The sequence below is a fragment of the Opisthocomus hoazin genome, chromosome 8 (genome assembly GCF_030867145.1).
Source record: "Opisthocomus hoazin isolate bOpiHoa1 chromosome 8, bOpiHoa1.hap1, whole genome shotgun sequence".
NCBI lineage: Eukaryota > Metazoa > Chordata > Aves > Opisthocomiformes > Opisthocomidae > Opisthocomus > Opisthocomus hoazin.
Window position 1 is genome coordinate 4,032,446 of NC_134421.1, and position 22,428 is coordinate 4,054,873.

The following is a 22,428-nucleotide window of genomic DNA, read 5'->3' on the forward strand; positions in this document are numbered from 1 at the left end:
TTCCCAAAGACTATTCACTGCACTTGAAGTCATTTCCTCTGGGTCCAACAGAAGCCCACACCACCTCCCTTAATCCAGGGCAGGAATCTCACAGGCACACACAGGCACACCCATGCCCACCCATAAACCACATCACTCTTCCCCTGACTGTACTGAATTCCTCCTTTTTGCCTGCACATCTCGCCAACCAGGATTTTGGATAGCACCAGAAAGCTCTCATTCTCAGACGGAGAGCACAAACCCAGCAGAGAGCCTGCCAGTTTACACGAGGAAGTTAGAGTCTTCTGTCTTGCTCTGCTGGTTGAAATTTGGCTTGCTTCTCAAAGGCATCTCAAATACATTCAAATATTATATACAAATATATCTGAACAACTTGGGGTCTCTGCCTTTTTACCTTAAAAGCTTTCAAGAGTTGGCATTCCTCCCAAACCGAAGCAACACGCCTTTTACAAGGTTATTAAAACAGCCTTCCTGCTCAGGCTTGAGCCTGTGCCCTCCAGTTTCCTTCTCCACCTCAATTTATCTTCCTCCAATTGAAATCACTGTTACAGCAGATGAGGTTTATCAAGTCTATCAAACAAAACCAGCAGCTCCTACATCCACGGTTCCAAATTAACTCAAATGGAAGGCATTCATTTGCACGCCGCTCCTCCCCTTCCCAATTAAAGCAACAACTAATTTGGCAGGGTGTTAGTCCCCCGCCATCCCATTAGGCAGGCTGAAACCACTCAGCACTGAAATGGTTCGGAACCGTCCCACTGTACGAGTAAATAACTGCAGCTTTCACAGCCAACGCTGTCAGCGCCCTGCACAAATAACACATTTTTTCCAGTAGACTGCAGGAAGGACAGAACATAAAGCTCCTCAGGACCTACAGTCAATGCCACGCCAGGATTAAAATTCAGGATTTAGACTCCCCTACTAGACGCTTGTTCTTCCAGACATAAATAACACTGCTCTGTAATGGGACGTGAAAACTCTTGGCTTCCTCTCGCAGCTCCCAAGTTTTCCTTCTTCATAAAGGCTTGATTGGGTCAGACACGTTCTCCAGAGCCTGGCTTGGGCAAGCACCAGCCCCAACAGCGCTAAGTACGCACACACACCGACCTCTGCAGAGAAAGTCATCCCTGAGGTGGCAACCCGTGCTGCCTGTGGCAAGCAATTCATTTTTATGTGTTGGACACGTGCCCAAATGTCCCAGACTGACTCGGAAGCAGAGGATGACCCACCATCACCACCAGGTCAAGGTGGCATTTCAGTGCTGACTCTCCAGTTCACGCAGCATTTGCTCAGCGTTTTTCTTCGCCTCTCCGCAGCTTTGAATGCTGCTGACTAGCAAAGGCAAGGGCTGAAACTGCTACGCCAGGGCTTGTTCCAGCTTGGCAAATTCTATCAAGTACAGCAGAAAAGTCTTCTCTGACAGAGCTGAAGCTTCTTTGGCTAAACCGACTAAATCAACTGCTGTTTCTACGAATGACGTTTCCACCATTTTTTCTCTTAAGTATCTCAAGTGTATCCTCCCCCACTCCCCGATTTTTTTAAAGATGCAGAAGATACCAAGACTACATAAAAAGAGAAGTCACAGAGGATTGTACAGCTACCACTGTAGCAAGTTCAGTAGCTCTCAGTGAGCAGTCTATACATGTTGCCAAAAGCTTGGAGGCCACAAACGCACCATAAAGAGCACGTTGGCTTCTTAAACTCACCACTCATTTTAAATATAGTGATAAGAAAACCACCTGGAAGTACTTGATGCATCATCATCGACTACCACATCTCATTATGAAAATTTTCCTTAAACAAAACCCTTCCAATTTTAATCTGCTTCTCTTAAGCTAATGAAGACACTTCGGTGAAGCCTGGGTGTCACCCTATATTTTAGTGGAAGAGAACCAAGAGATTCTCAGCTTTGGTAATTTAAAGTTAACTGCATGAACATGGTGGTCTTACTCAAGCACATTTCCAAGGGTCTCACATAGGTGCTAGGATCTGACATGCCCTATCCTGGCAAGATATTTAAACTCCACGAAATGGCCAGGTAAAGCACCTAGGAGCCTGTATTCGCAGCAGCAGCCTGCGCTCCGACTGCCTGCTCCGCACGAGCTCTGGCCTGTTTGGAAGAGCTGGGTACGCTGTCTGTGAAGACAGCCCCATTGACCAGGAACGCTGCTTCTCCGGGCCTCAGGGATTTACCTGGAGCGTTTCCAGGTCTGCTCTGCCCTTTGGACCTCGCAGACCTCAGCCGCTCAGAAGGGAGACAGGGACTTCTGCCGCAGCCTTCCCCCGGCACAGGAGCTCCGCAGCGGCTGCAGAGCCACCTCCGACAAAGATCTTCCTGCCTGTGTCTCCAAGGAATACAGATGCTGTCTTCACCTCTCAGAACGAAGCCTGAAGAGTCCCACCCTGGTGGATTAAATGCGGAAGCTGGGAAGAAGTGGAAGAACGGACCTAGGCAAAGCCACACCACTGGCATGGCTTCCACAGGCAGTCAGGGGCTGCTCTGCAGGAGCCATGAAGGGACTCGGGAGGAGAGCCTGGCAGTGGGGCAGGGTATCACCTCCCACCGCAGAGGGCCTGGTACACAACCAGACCGACACCGCAAAGGTGGCCATTTCACTCCAATTCCCTCAAAAAAAGCCTCCTCTCTTCACAGCTGCCTAAAAAAACCTCTCCTTGCCCAAGCACCTCTGGCTCAGGTGTGGAGCTGGGAGTCGGAGTTGGTCCTGCTGCTCACCAGCTGACGGCCATGTCTCCATCTGCCCAGGCAGGGCAGGGCAGGGCGGGCAGCCCCCTCTCTTACCCCAGACCCCAGCACCACGCCGCTCGCCGGGGCTGGGAGCGAGTTCGGAGAAAAGGTCAGTCCCAGGAGCAGCCAGAAATACGGCCCTCGGGCAGTGAGAGCACGAGTCCCCACGCCGCTCGCCAGCGTTCTGCCAGGGACCGGCAACCGGCAGGAACAACGAAGAAGCATCAGTGGCAACTGCTGGTTCGCAGGAGGGTGCCAAGGCACACGGGATGGCTACGGAGGCCGGCGTTTCTGGCACGGTGCACAGGCTCGGGGGAGAGCGGAAGGTGCCAGTTTCCTTTGGCTGCCACCACATTTCCAACGCGACATTCATCGGCAGCGTATTAACTCACCGGCCACGACGAGGGGAGCACTGAACTTCCAGCCCCACGCTCACCGATGTGCGTGTGTACCTGCGCAGCTACAGTGGCCACGCTAGTCACTCCCCTTAATAAAAAAGAAAAACGTACCCTAAGAATGTTAGGAAGAGCTGGATCAACTCCCCCCCCATATCTCATCGGGAGAGCAACTGGCTGAACAAACAGGCAGGACAGGACTGCGAGCCAGGACCTCTTCATCAGTGCTGGCAGCCCTGTTCGTCTCCAGCTGGAAAGGAGAAAACTGCAGAGGCTTTACTCATTATTTTTGCTAAGTCCTACAGCAGGATGTTTTCCTGCCCTCCGGACCTGGTAGCTCTGCACTACCTCCAGGAGTTATATATAGAAACAATCAATTAACAGTCAGGTTGACTCGTGGCACATAAACAGATCGTACTTGTCAGCATGTCTAAGCCCTGCAGGTCGGCTGGCCATTTTATTTGAGAGACCTTGCACGAAAAGTAGGAGTTTCCAGTTTGGATTCTAAGGGAACAGTGTAACCAACCGTTTTTTCTGCTGTTTTTAAGACAGCACAAGACAGAAGTCAAATGACAGCTGAACGTTACTCCTTCTCCAATCTATGACTTCTATGCTTATGTATCAGAATAAATGCAAACAACCTGAATGCAGCCAGACATCGCATTTCAGAGAGCTTGGGTGGGGGCAGGTAGCAGAACAGAGCACTTGGAGGATGTGTATTCTAAAACGCTAGTATTTTAGAAGACATCAACCCATCACTAAGGAGATCTGGATGTCCAGCTCACCTGGGGAAGGGCTCTTAATAAACCATGCTTAATTTTGAAATTAAAAGCTCAAACACAAAGGCTCAGCAGTCCTGAAGAAAAAACACCCCAACTTCTTCAGCATGCAAACTGCATCCCTTCTCCACAAAAACTTGCTTTTAGAAACAGATGGCAGCCTGCAAGACCTCCAAATCCTTTGTCTGGAGTGGCAAACGAGGTCCTGTTGCCCATCAAAGTCAACCGTCGCATTGCAAGGCGCTGACCCTAACAAATCCATTGTGTTTCTTTCTACCACAACGCTAAACCAGACAAAATGAGTCAGGATTTGTAGGAAAGGGTGAGGGATTCCAAATCCCTTTCCCCCCCCCATCCCCACAAAAATAACCACAGGGGGGAGAGTCTGCGCTGACCCTTCACTGACGAGCCCCGCCAAACCCTGCCGTTCGGGCGGCCCGTTTGGGCCAGGCTGCCCGAAGGAGGACGGATTTGGGTTGGAAGCATTTACGCGGCGCTGTGTGATGGCTTTGAAGCCAGCACACCACGTCAGTCCAACTACCTGCACGGTCCAGAGCGACCATCCCGAGCGGGAAAGGAGGGCCCTTCTGCTAGCTGGATAAAGAGGTCTGATGTGCTTTGTGGTTTCTCAGCCATCCCTTCCCAGCTCTGCCAAAATGCTGTGCAGAGACACAGAAAGCTCTTCCCAGGTAGCTGCAGGGAAGAGAATTTTCTTTTTTCTTTCTCCTGTGTCAGCTGAACGCAGGCAATAGAAAGAGAAATGTGAAGAGACAGGAGCTCATATCAAAGAGCTGCTGCCTTCACTCACAGGAGGAAACACCAGAGCAGCCCGCTGAGGAGGTGACGGATGGGGCAATGGTGTGGAACGGATCGCAGAGCCTTTTCCCCCGCTATGGGTATTTGGTGCATCTTGACACACAAAAGCAAACACCCATCACCAGGACTGCCAGCAGACACCTCCCAGCAAGGAATACTGCTGTCAAAGAGAAATTCTCTCTTAACAACTATGAGTCCAGTTTATGAACTATCCAACTGCTTTTATCTTGCATATTTAAAAATGCGATACAACAAAACAGTCAACACCCTCAGAGCAACAGATCGGTTGAATTCTTCACACTCCCACAGAAATTGCCCCCCATCCCCCTTCTCTTCAGCACAAAGCAATCTCTCAAGGACATGGCAACGACGACGCTGAAATTCAAAGCGTGGAGATCAAACACATGAAGCTGACGCTCATTATGGCTAAATTATGTCACCTATCTGAAAGCTCAAGCTTATTATTTAAGACAATACAATAGTCATTAATCACAGCCATTGTGTATTGCTCGAAAGGCGTCTAGGAAGCTAAAGAATACAATGGAGATTTATTATACTGCAGTGCCAGATTTAATTACATGGTTTTCTCCTCAGCAACTCGCCGTTTGTAGTTCACCACCTGTTTGCACCAGAGGACTATTGGTTTTACTCAGATGTTTTAAAACTTCCAGTTCCCTTGCTGATGTGTTGACGTGCAGAAAAAGTACAGCGTTGCGCCCGTGCGCAAGAAGAACTTACCGTCTTCCTCCTAAAGCTGCAGCGTGAAGATTCGCGCCCTCACCAACACAACCATGTATTTAAGCAGCATGCCTGAGCCTTCTGAGTTTGCATTTTCTTCCATAAATATTTAACGTAGAAGAACTGTTCATGTCACCCACTTTGCCCGCAGTGTTTTGACAGCCATGCTCACCACGCGACAATGATGCTCTATTTAACACTGCAGCTGCAGACACCAGGATTTGGTTTCAGTTTTATACAATAATGTGACACTGATGACCCCCCCACAAAATAAACCAGATAATACATTTTTAAGGACCAGAATTTAAATGCATTAGCAAGACAATTAGCAGTAAGCCACTGCAAGAAAGCCACTGCAAGAAGTTTAAGTACTGAATGCAAGAGTTTGCCTTTTATTTTCGCTTTCTGAATATATTTAATAAAAAAGGGATTGCAGCTAAATTTAACCAATCAACCCTGCAAAAGCTACGTAGTCTCCTGAAATGGTTTCCCTTAACACTAGAGTGATTTCCAAACCTTCTGCACTGAAAACTATCATCAGCCCTGAGAGACCTCTACGCACCTTTACCAACCAGTTCATTGAACCCGCTCAAAAGAAGCTGGCTCAGCAGACCTCACAGGAACCTGATGAGGTTCAACAAGGGCAAGTGCAGGGTCCTGCACCTGGCGAGGAACAACCCCATGCACCAGTACAGGCTTGGGGTGGACCTGCTGGAGAGCAGCTCTGCGGAGAGGGACCTGGGTGTCCTGGTGGACGACAGGGTGACCATGAGCCAGCAGTGTGCCCTGGCTGCCAAGAAGGCCAATGGGATCCTGGGGTGCATCAAGAGGAGTGTGGCCAGCAGGGCGAGGGAGGTTCTCCTTCCCCTCTACACTGCCCTGGTGAGGCCTCATCTGGAGTACTGTGTCCAGTTCTGGGCTCCCCAGTTCAAGAAAGATGAGGAGCTACTGGAGAGAGTCCAGCGGAGGGCTACGAGGATGGTGAGGGGACTGGAGCATCTCTCCTACGAGGAGAGGCTTAGGGAGCTGGGCTTGTTCAGCCTGAAGAAGAGAAGGCTGCGAGGGGACCTTAGAAATGCTTATAAATATCTGCAGGGTGGGTGTCAGGAGGATGGGGCCAAGCTCTTTTCAGTGGTGCCCAGCGACAGGACAAGGGGCAACGGGCACAAACTGAGGCAGAGGAAGTTCCAGCTGAACAGGAGGAAGAACTTCTTCCCTCTGAGGGTGATGGAGCCCTGGCCCAGGCTGCCCAGGGAGGTTGTGGAGTCTCCTTCTCTGGAGATATTCAAGCCCTGCCTGGACAAGGTCCTGTGCAGCCTGCTCTGGGTGACCCTGCTTCGGCAGGGGGTTGGACTGGGTGACCCACAGAGGTCCCTTCCAACCCCTACTATTCTGTGATTCTGTGACCACCCGGCCAGCCCGGAGGGAGGTTTGGCCCCAACCCCTCCCTAACGTCCTAAGACTCAGCACAGTCTAGCAGCGACTAACCAAGAGTCAGTCTTTCACATCTGAAGATCACAACATTTTGCAGGTGGAGAAACTTCAGGGAGATAAAAAGGCTTAAATAACCCAGAGCCAAACCCGCAGCAAACAGCTCTGCTACCATCAGCAACGCCGAGAGGCATTTTAAAATGCTTATTTTAACATGGAATCATTTAAGCACCACTCGGAACAAATAAGTAGAGGTAACATAAGAAAGAGAAACTGAGTCAGCAATGTTTATCCTTTCTGATTCCCCCCCCCCGGCCCCCGAGCGTGGTCTCGGTTACCCAGGGGCTCATTAATGCACTCATCTATTACAAGCTGCTGGAGGCATGGAGCGATGCCGCTTTGGTATGAGCAAATTTAATCAAGCGTGGATTGCCAACCTCCCACTGCACCGCAACGCCACGCCACCTCCTTCCAGGCCGTTTCAGTGGACAGATTCAGCTGAATATTGCCATTTACTTCCAAAACAACTCATAAAGGCGGAGTGATTAGCCAGCCCTTGCAGCGCCTTTTGCTGAAGTTACTCAAAATTTAATGCACTTCATACAGTTTTAGGACTCCTTACGCATCATTAGCGCTTTCACACATCAGCATACAGTTTTTGGTTCTTAACAACACTATTGGAAAGGTCAGAATAGCTTTTTAAAGCAATAAAGCACGAGGACGAGCTGATTTGTTTTTAAATGCGGGGAGGGGGAAGATTAAGAAGGATAAAGGAAGCAGCGACCCCCTCCCCCAACACATTCTGCTGCTCTATCTCCCATTCAGTGCATTTTGAAAAAAAAAAAAGTGCTTCTCCACAGATGCATCAACAGCACTAACACAGCCGAGCTGCTCCATCCTTTCACTGAGCTCGAGGAAGGACCAGGAGCAGCAAACAGCCATCCTCGCACCGCTATGTACCGCCAAACGTAGCTTTGCTCCCACTGCCTGTTACTCCGTTGTAGGAGCTGCAGCAGAATTGCTCCCCTAGCAGATATTCTTCGTTTGAGACTCAGAAGCAAAGACGAAGCAAGATGGCATTAACACAGCTGCACGGTTTCACAGGTCTGCGCGAAGAGCGCTAGGAGCTCCGCCACAGGATGCCAGGGCAGAAATCACAGTCCTCTTCTCACCCGCAGCTCCATTTGCTCACACAAGCCTGTTAGCTCTGATCTTCCCTCCTTCCCCCTCGGTACCAGGAGCCACCCTTCACTCCCCGACCCACCCGACGGGCCGGAGTGATCCGAAGATCCGGTAGGAAGAACCTAACAGTACCACGTCTGGTGTTCAGCAGGGATTCTTTATTGCGGCGCCGGGCTCACGGGGGATTTCTCCTCCAAACGTGCACGCCAGACACCCTGTTTCTTCAGGTTAAATACAATCACACATGTAAATATTCATTATATTTCTAGGAACTAATTAGCATATGTAAATATCTTTCACACATGTCTGTTAGTATCTTTGGGTGGTCTTCGGGGGTCCCAAGATGAAGGCCCATCCTCTTCATCACGCTGTTCACTGATTGACATTTGTTTCTGCGCAAACTCAGTTCTAGCATCACGTATATCATGTCCTTCAGGTTGTTTTGCTCCGGTCTTGTTGCTGTCTTGGTGCCTCCTTATCTCTGGAGCTTGGTGCATCTGCCCTCCCAAGGCTGAGCTGTCTGGAGTAGAGTTATTTAGGAGTCTCTTTTATCCCACAATTATCCCAATTATTTGCTGAGAATCAAGACCACTTTTGTTTCACTTAATTATTTTGTCTAACGACTAAGTGATAGCTTGTGCCCATGTCCTTCCACTACATTCCTTAATGAGAAAACAGGGATTAGTGTAACAGTTATATTGTTAGATCACTATGCATGCAGAAATACAAGTGACAGTACTAAAGACTACTAAAAACTAGAAAATATTAAGGCTTTTTGTTATAGTTTCACATTTCTTACAATCCCCTCTATCAGGAGGCAATGCCCGCTCCGCTCCCATCCCACTGCGCGGCTGCCAGGGTACCCACGTGGAGGGGCCTCTCTTGCTTCATGCAGCGCTGCTGCTTTTCCAGCAGCCTCTGTGTTATTGGAAGGTTAATTAGGATCTTGGCTCTCGCTGCAGGGACTTCGCCAAAAAAAATTTCGTATCTTTTCAGTTTCACCTCTGACAAAATTAAATTGACCTGTGGGCTCAGAAGTTGGTAGATAAGGATACAGATTGGTTTGGTGGGTTGTTTCTTTGACTTATTTGAAAAAAAAGACAAGAAACAGGTCTAGTGTGATCACATAAGCTTGAGTTTTGCGTGTGATAACGCTACACTATTAACAACACAGACGGTCTCCTGCTTAGCATCAGCCTACATTTTGAGCTATTCAGTGTAGCACGAGCAACGCCGAGACACAGTCAGAAGTCATTGCCACGAAGTGCTGACAAAATATTAATCAATAACTGAAACCCAAGATGGGTGTCCTGGTGGACGACAGGTTGACCATGAGCCAGCAGTGTGCCCTGGCTGCCAAGAAGGCCAATGGGATCCTGGGGTGCATCAAGAAGAGTGCGGCCAGCAGGACGAGAGAGGTTCTCCTTCCCCTCTGCTCTGCCCTGGTGAGGCCCCATCTGGAGTCCTGTGTCCAGTTCTGGGCTCCCCAGTTCAAGAAAGATGAGGAGCTACTGGAGAGAGTCCAGCGGAGGGCTACGAGGATGATGAGGGGACTGGAACATCTCCCCTACGAGGAGAGGCTGAGGGAGCTGGGCTTGTTCAGCCTGAAGAAGAGAAGGCTGCGAGGGGACCTTATAAATGCCTACAAATATATGAAGGGTGGGTGTCAGGAGGATGGGGCCAAGCTCTTTTCAGTGGTGCCCAGTGACAGGACAAGGGGCAATGGGCACAAAGTGAAGCAGAGGAAGTTCCAGCTGAACATGAGGAAGAACTTCTTCCCTCTGAGGGTGACGGAGCCCTGGAACAGGCTGCCCAGGGAGGTTGTGGAGTCTCCTTCTCTGGAGATATTCCAGACCCGCCTGGACAAGGTCCTGTGCAGCCTGCTCTGGGTGACCCTGCTTCGGCAGGGGGGTTGGACTGGGTGACCCACAGAGGTCCCTTCCAACCCCTACTATTCTGTGATTCTGTGATGCATTTTGAATTGCAAATAGTCTTCGATCTTCACCACTATCAAATATGATATATCTTGGACACTCCACTGCGACAGCTGCTCTGAGCAATTCATTCTCAGCCCTAGGAGAGACCTAAATCTGTGCCTTTTCTCCTCAGTTCCCGGACAAACGCCTCTTCCAGCGCCAGCACAGACCTGCAGGCGAGAAGCCCGAGCACATCCAGGCCCCAAGACAAGATGTTTTCTCATTCTTATTCCTGCTGAAAGCACAAGAGCTGAACTAATCGGGGCCCCGAGCCCCCGGGTCACAGCCAGGGTACCCTCGCTCGGGACCTCTGCTGTTCCTCACCTGCTGACTCGGACAAAGCACGGCTGAGGGATCTGAGCTCATTAAGGCAGAGTTTTCATAGAAAGTTCATCCCACATTAAGCTAGAGGGGGGTTTTTTTGTTGCTTGGGTTTGGGGTTTTTAACAGTGTGTTAGGCTGAGCAATTTTCAGCAGGGCTCTTTTTTCCCCCCCCCTCCCAACTCGCCACCCTGCGGGCAGCTCCAAGCAGAAAGAAAACAGACACAGGCGTTGAAATTATAGTAAGTTATTACCAAGAACTGCTGTTGTGAAAGTGAACATCTCCCATCACCATTCCCCTTTCGCCAAGTACGACAGCAGACCACAGCCACAGCCGCCTCACCCTATGCAGATGTTCGCATTTATACAGGAAAAAAATGATTACTTCATAGCATTCCTTATACCGGGATTCTTTAGCTCTTAGTCATTCCTTGATTTGAGACAGAAACATCAGACTACACATCCCTGCTTGAATCAAGAGAGTCAAACAACATCTGCCATCACACTCACTAAAGCCAGAAGGAGTCAACATATTTGCAAATGCTAGTCAGACAAACCCATCCTGAACAGCATCACCTTGGGAAAAGGCCAAACACCTCATTTATCTGGGCTGAATAGCTGCTATCCTGATTTCCAGAGACAAATACTCTTCTTTAATAGCTACACAGCCATAATCTTTAGAGACAAAGGTTGGCAACCCAGAAAGGGGTGTGCTGGAGACACTGCAGTACCATCCTTCCCGGCCCTGACGTTCTTGAAGTGTTTACAAGGCAAAAATGCGCAGCTCTGTGACATTCAAAGCTCCGTGACAGCGCATACATCCACCATCAGCTGTTTTACAAAGCACCTGACAGTTTTTAAGCATTGGGAGTCACAAACAGCTATTTCATCTTCATGCAATTACACAAAATTTTAGGGTTTGGGGTCTTTTTGAGGTTTTACGGAGGTTGGTTTGGGTTTTGGTTTTTTTTAATAAAATGTGGGAATTCTGCCCCAGATACTTGGTGCTGTGTATTTACAAATTGTTCTACTGCAAGAATAAACAAAATGAGAAAGCACAATGTCTACATTACAAAAACTCCCATCCTAGAAACTCTGCAACAGCCCTTCCTCTCTCCCATACCAGCCAGCACAGCATAGACTTGCTGTCAGCTGCGACCAGAGCTGCTGTTTTGTTTTTAAGCATAAAATTGTTCTTAATTTTGAATTCATGTAGAGTATTGCGCAGCATAAAGCAAATAAGAATACCAAGTGGGAATACTGATGGAAAAGTAGTATTGTGTGAACAACTCAGTAATCAGCAAATCCTCCCCTCCCTCAGCAATGAAAAGCCAAATATTTACTCAATTGTATATTGCATTCTTTGCTCAAATACTTCATAGTTTGAATTTAGAAAAATAAATCTCGAGTCTCTTTCCTGAGCAGCTCATGGGAGACCAGAGGGCCCAGCAGCAGGTATTTACACCATCTGGCCGGATTCATCTCAGCAGCAACCTGGAAAAAAACAGCAGGAGAGGCGGGCTCTGGAATCAGGGACTTGGACCCTCCAAGCAGTCTCCAGGTCAGCGAGAACCTGGGCTCCAGGACCCATCAGACTTCTAAAGCCAGTGTCAGCAATACCTGTTTGGGTCGTGGCAGCATCCTCCCCTCCCAGCGGGCTCCAGCTGCAGCCCGAACGTCAGTCAGGCCCAAGCAGACCTCTCGGCCCATCTGATCAGCATTTCACTGGGAAACCACCAGTTGAGCGAGCGCTGGGTTTCATTGTTTCCTTCCAGTCAGTCAGCAGAGACCCAAAGCACCTCCGACACCTGGGCGGCCCCGTGTAAGGAGCACCCACGGTGACACCGGCTTCTCCCTTGTCACTGCAGCTACTGCTCAGACAGGTAGCACTGCACCGCGTTACGCCGCGTGCCACCGCACGCCCATCAGTTTGCCCGCGAAAATCGCGATGCATGGAAATGAGCACAGGTTTATAGAGATGCTAAGGGGAAAATGCAAATTTACACGGATAACTGCAGTCATCCATGAAAAGCAGCAGCCACCACACGCCCATGACAGTTGAGCTTTGCTTTTTTTTTTTTAATCCTGTCATTGGTTACACAGAATGCTGTTTGAGATTAAGCCCCCTCACCCTTCCACATGTTTGTCTTTAACATGACAAGAGAATACCAAGAAAGGGGTGGACAGAGGATTCTCCTGGCTTTCATGCTGTGCAACCTATCACTCGCACAGCTTCAAAGCACGGTTTGACTCCATTTGTTATACAGCTTGTTTTTAAAAAAAAAAAAAAAAAAATTGCTACTAGGTTCCAGAATTATTACTGCAATTTAATCAATAAAATGACTGTAAAGCAAAACCAAGTTCACGCTCCAAGGCGGAGCAGCAAGCTCACTCTCCAAGACTGACACGTTTAAACATTGCCTCTGAACACAAAACAAGAACTGCTGACATTTTCGTATGAAATTGTGAAGGTTGTTCTCCAGTGAGAGAATGACATTTCTTTACAGATCCACCAAAACCAGATATTCCCCCCCCCCCATTATATTCTACTAGGAGTTAATTTTTGTATTGTTAACTTGAAAAGAGTCACAGAGATCTACCAAGGTCCCTCAAGACTACTCTACAGGGATTATATATTAGCAAGGGAATACTCTTTCCTTTTCATCCTTTAAGCATCCATTTGGATGTTCTGACATTATTTGTCATGGATTGGGTTGGTAGGTGGAGGACAAAAGCAGCAGAACCCCACACCTTGAAGGAGCATGACTTCACATTTCCAGCCAGGCACTTTCATCAAGCCTAGGATGTCCTAATGAGACAGCTCTCAGTTAAGATCTAATGATCAGACAGCTGAGTAAGACTATCTTTGACTCCAAGCAAGGGGCACAAACTGAATTGTTTATATTTTCATACCGGTAATGTAACAGAAGCTTCTTTGAGCCAGTATCTGACACCCCAGCAGTCTGTTACACATTAGTCATCTCCACAGTATGTGTCTTTTATTGTGATAGCCCATCATCATTTCATCCCTAATTACTTTTGAGATTATCTATATGGCTAATGTGACCAAAGTATCACAGTGAAGGCTACTGCTTCCTGACCAAGTTTTTTTTTCCTCAATGTAACTTTTCCTACCATACCTATTTTTTGCCATTTTCTGGTAAAGGGGTAGATAATGAAAAAAGAAATTTCGTAGGTTATTTGTACTCAAAAACTACATGAAGGTTCATATATTTTGACTGCTACAGCTTGTCTCCATACACACAACATCCAGCTGAACAAGCTACATGTCATCTTCTACACACCTGAGTGGTCCTACATGATCTCAAACAGCCCCAGCCAAGCACCACCGCATTAACCGGATCAAAGCACACACGCTGGGGTTTGGGGTTTTTGTTTGGTTTTTTTTTCCTCCTTCATTCACATTTCTCTTTCCCTCCAACCCTCACTGCAGCAGAGCAGCAACTGCAGCGGGGAGCAGCGTGCCAGCCGCTTACCCAGCACCAGCCCACGCAGAGGCTTTGCGGGCTGTACGGCTGCCAGCACGTTTCAGGGACGAGCTGGCCTTGAGGACAACTTGATCAGCCCATGACAAGCAGGTGAAAGCAGGCAGGCAGGAGAGCCCTGACCCCCTTGTCCTGCTGGCTGGCGTGCAGCTCAGCCCCTCTCTGCTGAGGCAGCCCGTTGTGGAGGTGTTCCCAGGGCGAGCTGCGCGTTGGCACGCCATGGGCACGGCGTCAGGGCGCTGGCACAGCTCCCGCGGCGCTGGGAAAATCACTCTGGCGAGGACAGAAAGGCTCCACGGGCAAACAGCTGAGCAGAGAAATCAATACTACAGTCACGCACTGCGCTGAGCGATTCCGACACATTTACGGCTCCTGCTCTCCCGTTTTCAGAAGGGCGGCCATCCTCCGGCGCCGTCAGCAGCACCGCGCACGCGGGCATCGACACAGGAGCCTCTCCGCTGGCAACAGGGATGTTCACCTTCAACGTGGGCTCAGAAACACCCCCTTCCCTCACGCTCCCCACCAACACCCAGCGTGGAGGCCTGGTCCGGCTCTGCAGGACGTTCGCAGTTGCCTTTCGGTGCTCGTCGCCCAAGGCTGGTCCTGGGGTCCGGCAGGCGGCCGCAGTCCCGGGGTCCCCGGCTCTCCCCGGCCGCCGCACGGCTAAGCCGTCGGGATGAGGCCAGCGGTGACTTCAAGCCCGATGCGCAGGAACAAGATTAGTTAGGGTTGGATTTAGGTCATTCCTACAGAGGAGAGCAGAGCAGCCACTCTGCCTGCCAGCACTTCGGTTACTGCTGCGGCTTACACCACGTGAAGGGAAAAGGCAACCTGCCACAACATCAACGGACCGGTCACCAGGATTTTCACTGAAAACCCCCTCGCGTACGTGGTCACACCATCGTCTTCTGTGCCACTGCAACAGCCACCGGCAGCAGAACAGCCTCTAAGAGCGCACGAGGGTTTAGTCTTTCTAAGTGGAAATGAAAACAGCAGCTTATCTGGCAAAAAAGTACAAGACGTTCTCTTTGGTTTACCATTAGTGAGTCAGTGCCATTGATAGGAATAATGATGTTCTTCCAATCCAATCAATACCTTATTTATAGGGGAATACAGTATAAAAAAATTAGATGAAGACAAATGTATAACAGAATAGTCACATCAGGGTTGGGGGAGCATTTAAATCCAGTGTCTTTCTGGCACAGATAGAGAATAAAAGTGCTATTACTAAAGCATAATAATACGGCACAGCCATTAGCAATTCCACAAATGGTCTGTCTTCCAAGTAAGCAAGAGAGTTACTCCTCATTAAAGATTATTGTAACTGGAGATGACACTTGTCAATAATATTGTCAACTCTTTATAAAAAGCACTGTTTCCTTTGGCTGCAGAAATCCTCCTACATGAGCTAAGTCTTTAATGTATAATTCAGAAATCTGTTTTAAAAAAAACCCACCAACCCATGTGGTGTTACAATGTAATTCTGGTTTTCCCCAGCAGCAAAAAAACAAAACAGAACACACAACCATGTTTAAGAATAAACCATTACAGCAACTACCCATGCCCCCAGCTTTAGAGGTGCAGAAGACAGCAGAAACATTATTTCTGTTTCAGCACCGAGCTGAGATGGCACAGAAGCAGGGATTATCTCCATACTCCCTTTAACTAGAAACATTTTACTTATGCAGACTAAGATCAAACAAAATATTAAGCCAGCTTAGACTTTTGTCAAATAGATTTCCCAAATGTATACCCAGCATTTCCTTGTTTATTACGACAAGTTACAAAAAGCGAGTTACTTCAGCGAGCCGGCTACTCCATCCAGTCCCTCATCCATGAGACGTGCTTATTCCAGCCACAAAGCCAGAAGATTTAGTGCTGCAGCTGAGCATCTCTTCTTATGGGGGGCAGGAGAAATGCTCGAGTCCCACCCCTTCCCCAAGCGCTGCAAGGACCAGAAATCCCAAGCAACTTGCTCCAACCGCTTCTCAGGTGCACGTTAAGTTTGATCAGCTGTACGGCATAAGCCATCTTCTCCTCTGCCTGCACCACTCTCACCCACATCCAGGTTACTGAACCTGGACAATCCCTCCAAAAATGCTTTGCTCGACTCCGGATTGTAATTCAAAAATGAAAAACACAACTCCTGTAGCCTGCTTGTCATTTGTGGCAGCTAAGTCATGAACAGGAGCCCCAACTGTTTAGATATTCCTTGGTCAAGGGAAATGTCTCAGTCTATTTCCAGTAAACTAGGAAAAAAACCCAATTACTTATTTTCAGAAAAGCCATGCACACGGGACATTGTCTGGCTGTAGTAATGCCACCAAGTCCTCTGGCACTGCAGGGTGACTTGGCATGAAGGAAGCGCGATGGAGAACCGCACGGGCCGTGGGGAGACGCCGCAAGGTGAGAGCGTGTGGGTGCCAAGCTCACACAAGGACAAAAAAGTCCTTTAGCCTTCTAAAAATAAGCCTACTAGGTAAGCAGCACAGTTAGCCACACTGCAACACGCACTCCTCTGTTTTCAACGCTACGAACCCAAGTAACATTTCATTGTAGGGGGAAACTAATTACCAATATCTGGATATTTGTAAGGAAAGAGCATGAGGTAGAAGTAGCGTTTATCTTCCCCAAGATACTCAACATTTCCAGTGAACACGACCAGTAAGCACTCTCAGCTTTGATTTTATTTTCTTTATGGCCAGCTATCTTAAAAATAATGAAGCTCTCTACAGCTCTAAGGTATAGACTGAACCAGGACGACAAGCCAGCGAATCTTTACACAATGGCCAAACTAGACAGTGCAAAATATGTTGCTAGACAAACTACGATAGCTAAAATGTCTCCTCACTATAAGCATAGTCTTGAGGTAAAATGTTAAGGTTTATGTGGAGAAAAAAAAAAAAGCCATAAAACTTCTCATTTCACACAGCGAGAGGGCTGCCACAACTCCACCAATATTGACAGTGTGAGATGCAGAAGGCATCATCCAGCGTGGTCCTTCAGGCCCCAGTTCCCGTGCTGGCTTACCGCATCCTCTCTCCCTCCAACCCGCGCCGGCTACGGCATCCTCAGTGGAGCACAGACCAGTCCTTCCACGTGGGAACGAAACACCCACCTCCAACTCCCTCTCTGCTTTCCTCCAGAGCACTAAATTACTTCCCCTATAAAAGACATTGCATTTTCTTTTCGAGTCATGTATATTCTGGATTTTTCTAGATTGTAGCTTGTGACGCTCTATAACAAGACACTACAAAAATTAATAAGCTCTCAAAGCAAAACACAAAAGCTGCTACAGCCAGAAAAATCTTGTGCCTTGCACACACACTTCTGAAGTTCATACGGTATAACAAAATATGTAATAGAAACAATTTAATGAAGAATTAGGTCTTTTTGTTTTAGGTAACATTACGTATTTACTATAACAAGTTCATTTAAGCCCATGCAGTTCCAAGGCTGACAGTCTCAAAATGGCTTTACCTGAAAGAAGTAGGCATGAAGATACAAGTGAACTGAAATGTCTTTTGCATCAGCCCTGAACATGAGAGAAAAGCTCCCTTCATCCTATTTTAGTGGAGTTCAACAGGGCACAGAAACCAATACTGAAATTTTCATGCTTTTCAAAATATTTCACATCAAATACACCACCTTTCTTCTCTGACCTCTTCAACTACGAAGTGCTAAGAAATCCTTAGATAGTTTCCCTCCCTCCCTCAAGTCCCTAGAAACATTTTTTTTTTCTTCCGTCCTTGACTGAGAGCTTTGTGATAGGGTAACCAGTGTTTTGACAGCATTATAATCCATATGCTACTTTGCTGCATGCCTGGATATGCTAACAAGTTGAGCAATAGGCAAACAGCTTTTTACTTTTCAAAATTAATTCACTTAAATCAAAAGGAGTCCATTTCAAAAGCCCGCAATTTCCAATTGAAAAAAAAAAAAAGGAAAATCTGCACCAGAAAATAGCATACATGCAGGAGAAAAACAAACACAAATATTTGCATGGCAAGAAATAATTCACATCTAAAATTTATTTTAAGCTCTGAGCATCCACAGGAACAAGAACTATATAGCAAGTCACGCTTCCCTAAAAGCACTGTCAAAACTTTATCTAACTTCAAAATCTTGATTTTATTTCATTCTGTGGACAGACCTAAGAACCCTACAATAAGAATTCAAAAGGTAGCTCTTTGTCCTGCCTCCAAGAGCATCATCGAAACATTTCACTTCATGCCTGATGCATTAGGTGAGGGTTTATTGGTATGTGGGTTTTTTGGTTTGGGTTTTTTGTTTGGTTTTGGTTTTTTTTTTTTACTGCAGAGGGTTTACATGGAAGGAGGTTTTGGGTTTACCCCATCAGGCAAGGCAAGCCTTCACGCAGGGGTGGGTCCCAGGCTGTCCCCCAGCAAAGGGAGGGTGCAGGTCGGGGAGCTCCAGCTGACGCAGGGGCTGACTCGCCGGCAGCTCCGTAGCACGCCACGTGCCCCGGCGAGGTGTCCGTGCCTCAGCCGGTCACCAGCAAGCCCATCTGGAAGCTGGAAATCCCTTGAGGACTTTGTACCTCCTGCTTCTCCATTCCCAGGAGAGGCCCCAGGGGCTCCGGGGTGGCAGAGGAGCTCCTCTCACCTCCTCTCCCGCGCAGCCCCATTCAGCTTTGCGTGCGCGAGCTGCAAAGGGACTCACAGGTTTGGAGATAAGCAGGTTCTTAATTACTTTCTTGCTAAATTGGGGATGATCTGCACGGCGGCTTAAGTCGCAGCAACTTTTCGTTAACGCCGTGACTGACCTCAACAACATCTTTAAGCACAAGGCCAGCAAGATGGAAAGCAATCACAGCTACGTAGCACGAAACTAAAAGAACAGGATCATTTCTTTCTGCAAAATGTTGTCAGAGCAATTTTGGAAAGACACAGCATTCATTTGTGGGTTTCCTGCGACACAACAGACTTTCTGTTCCCTCGAGCATCTTTCTCCCCACCTATTCCAGTAATGAATTCAAACAGTAGCTTGGTTTTTGAAACTTGTAACGCAGATTTCTAGATGGCATCTCACCAGCGCCTGCCTACGGCGGCATTAATAGCCCCCAGGCTTTATCAGAAATGTTTTCTCAGCTACATCTAAAAGCAGAGTTAATTTTTCCACAGCTGCATTATATTTGTGGTTCACAGCACTCCCTGTTCTGCTCTAACATTTCCAACTGCTGAGCTCCCAGCTGATAACGAAAGCTCTTGTCACAAGTCCCTAAAAATATAACACTGCTCAGCGGCAATATTAAGTCCCATCATAGTTCTGTTACTCCACTTCTTCCCCTATCACATCCCAACCCTCCGAGGTATTGAGGATACCTCCCAAATCTGCATTACAAAATTTTTTTGTCTGATCAAACCATACGCTGGACCGTGCCTAGTTTAAAACAGTTGCAAAGACATTTTGATTTGTAATTTCCTACTGGGGGAGGAAGGAGAAAACAAAAAAAAAGCCCCACTTGTTTTAAAAACAAGTCCTTGTGGTAATTTCTCTTTGAAATTCTTCACAGCTGCATTGTATTTTATAAATGGGCACAGCCTAGATGTGCCAAAATGCCCTTCTTTTACTGAAAAACGTTTCACAGTGAAAAGAGAGGAGACGAGCTTTGAAATCTGGTTAACGCTGCTGGAACAGCTCAGCCAAACCTACTGAACGACCACAGCAGTCGAGCCACCGCGCCGCACGAACGCCCCGCGCTCGGGCTGTCCTCGAGCAGCGCTCCCCGAGCGGACGCCTGCACACCTTGCCAGGAAACGGAGCAGAAACCAGCAAGAGACGAGTTTGAAAGTCTGAGCACTCATCAGGGAAGACGCAGCCTGCCAGCCAACACTGCTTTAAAAATAGTTTCTTGTCAGATAGGAGAGTTAGAGATGGCTCAAAGTTTAAGTAGCTGAAACCCCAACTAGGTCACATTATGCAAATCTAACCCCGCACGCCATCAGCTGGGAGATGTCTCACAAGCCAGGAGTTTTCTACTAAAAGTGGCAAAACCAAAAACACACAACTGCGGTCACGAACGCGTGTGAAAACACAAACAGAGACTAAAGCACACTTGGCTAACGCTTCGACTGGGAGATCCCAGGGCCACCGCGTGCTCACCGCGAGGGGAAGAGGTGGAGGTGCCCACGCTAAGACACAGCTCCTCGGGATGTCCCTTTGAGAGGTGGCCACAACCCGAACTCCAACGCAGGCGCATCGATCGGCGGTGGCCATCGCCAAGCCCTTCCCTCGCATGAGCAGAAGGCGCCGGAATTCCGGACGCAGCGGCAGCGGGGACCCCGCCGGGAGCCCATCGCCGGGCAGCGGTGCCCACCCCGACGGCGACGGCCGCTGCCAGCGCCCGCAGTGCCCACGCACAGGGACGGTCAAACGTAGGTGCTTCAGGCTTTGGAACTCCTCATTCGGCAATTAAGCCCCGTTATTAATTTGATGTGTAAAAAAAAAAAAAAAATAAATGACTTGGCTCCTTTTATTTAAGCACAAGCGACATTTAGGAAGGAATACTGCCTCTTCCCAACATAGTCAGCTCAAATCCAACCCTCCAGAGAATAAATACTGTGGAGAATGAGTTCGACCCCGCAGCACTAATTTTGCTCTTTGGTTCTGTAGCCGTTTCGGGGGGTGGGGGGGGAGGGAAGGATGCGGAAAGCCTGTTCCCGACCAGACCTAACACGGGAATAAAGCAGCGTAATTACAGACGCGATCCCGTTAATCCATGCGGGGCTTCCCAGGTCCCCCCACCCCCTTCCCAGGGAAGGAAACGCATCTCCCCCCCCCCCCCCATTCCCCCCCGCAGAGCTCGGTCACCCGGCTCCTCCAGCGCCGGCCCCCGCCGACCCCTTCTCCCGCCGGGCCGAGGGCTGCCCACGGCTGCCGGGCCCCTTCCCCCAGCCGGGGCCGGCGGAGCAGAGAGACGAACCCCCCCTCAGGGGGTGGGAGCGGACATTTTGAAGCAGCGGCTCCCCGGCGAGCCGCAGCGGTGCGGGGCGAGGAGGCCTCGGCGACGCGCCCGACCCCCCCACCCCGCCGCTCACCTGCCAGCTCGTCGGGCTCCAGCCCGCTCTCCGCGTCGATGCCGCACAGCACGAAGTAGTGGGCGAAGCGGCACGGGGCCGCGCCGGGCCCGGCGGAGCCGCTGCCGCTCATCCCGGCGGCGGCGGCGCGGCTCTGCGCGGCGGGGGCGCGCCCGCGGGACGGTCACGGCGCGCCGCCCCCCCCCATCCCCGGCGGTAGCGCGCAGGCCGCGCGGGCGGCCTCGCTGTCAGCTGCGCGGGGCGGGGCGGGCAGCGCCCCCGCGGGGCATTTAAACGCTGGGCTGCGGTGGGGGGGGCGTGGCTTCTGTTTAAATAATAATGATAATTAAAAATGAGGGGGAGGGGGTGGGCGCGGCGACCCCCAGGGCGAGCTGAGGGGAGCTCCCCCGCTGCGAGCACCGTCCCGCCGCCCCCGGGAAGAGAACCGCGCTCACTGGTGAGGGGACGGGAGCATCTGTCCTGTGAGGAGAGGCTGAGGGAGCTGGGCTGGTTCAGCCTGGAGAAGAGAAGGCTGAGAGGGGACCTCAGAAATGCCTATAAATATCTGCAGAGTGGGTGTCAGGAGGATGGGGCCAGACTCTTTTCAGTGGTGCCCAGTGACAGGACAAGGGGCAATGGGCACAAACTGAGGCAGAGGAAGTTCCAGCTGAAGATGAGGAAGAACTTCTTCCCTCTGAGGGTGACGGAGCCCTGGCCCAGGCTGCCCAGGGAGGCTGTGGAGTCTCCTTCTCTGGAGATATTCCAGCCCCGCCTGGACAAGGTCCTGTGCAGCCTGCTCTGGGTGACCCTGCTTCGGCAGGGGGTTGGACTGGGTGACCCACAGAGGTCCCTTCCAACCCCGACCATGCTGTCATTCTGTGATTCTTACTGGTTTATGCCCGCTGCCGAACACCCCCCAGTTGCTATGACCTGGTGCCAAGGTACCGGCCCGCCCATCGGGAGCAGCACCTGCATTTGAAGGGAAACAGATGAATTCTCTTCAAGTTTTGAGATTTTCTCCTCCGAAATGATGATGTCAGATAATTCTGCCTTCTGTACATTTTAAGAAGGTTCACAGAATCACAGAATAGTAGGGGTTGGAAGGGACCTCTGTGGGTCATCTAGGTTGTCTGCCTTCACCTTCTGTGTCTATCTCTTCAGAGGTCTTGGTCCAGGCAGCACGTGCAGTCTCACCCTTTGCTTACTGCGGGCTCTTACGACCTCCTCCAGTTATCGCTCAGCAGCGTGAGCCACGCTTTTTATTGCCGTGATTTATTTGTCCTTATTCAACAAGCGCCTTTGGTCAGGAAACGCGTGCAAGCAACTCGATATTTCATCCAGCATGGGTCATTTTGTGGAGGTGTGGGGAGTAACCATTCCTTCCTACCTGGAGGCAACCTGGATCAGCATCTCCCTCTCTTTTTCCCTTTGAATTAACAAGTTTTATGCTCCCTGTAGTGCTCTACTGAAAGCAAACAAGAGCCAGATCACGTTCCCC

At 49.4% G+C, this 22,428-nt stretch overlaps 1 protein-coding gene across 3 annotated transcripts in view; it reads right to left on the reverse strand.

The window, feature by feature from the left end:
- The window catches only part of DENND5B (DENN domain containing 5B), a 129,237-nt gene extending 108,156 nt beyond the window's left edge, over nt 1–21,081 (reverse strand). For 2 of the 3 annotated variants that reach the window (XM_075427879.1, XM_075427878.1), the window contains exon 1: nt 20,952–21,081. In XM_075427879.1, the coding sequence (XP_075283994.1) occupies nt 20,952–21,063 (112 nt within the window). In that variant the 5' untranslated portion in view covers nt 21,064–21,081. Of the gene's footprint in view, nt 1–11,727; nt 11,780–20,951 lie in introns of those variants that run through there. The other variant, XM_075427880.1, reaches the window with a different exon arrangement.
- Nucleotides 21,082–22,428: the final 1,347 nt, after the last annotated feature.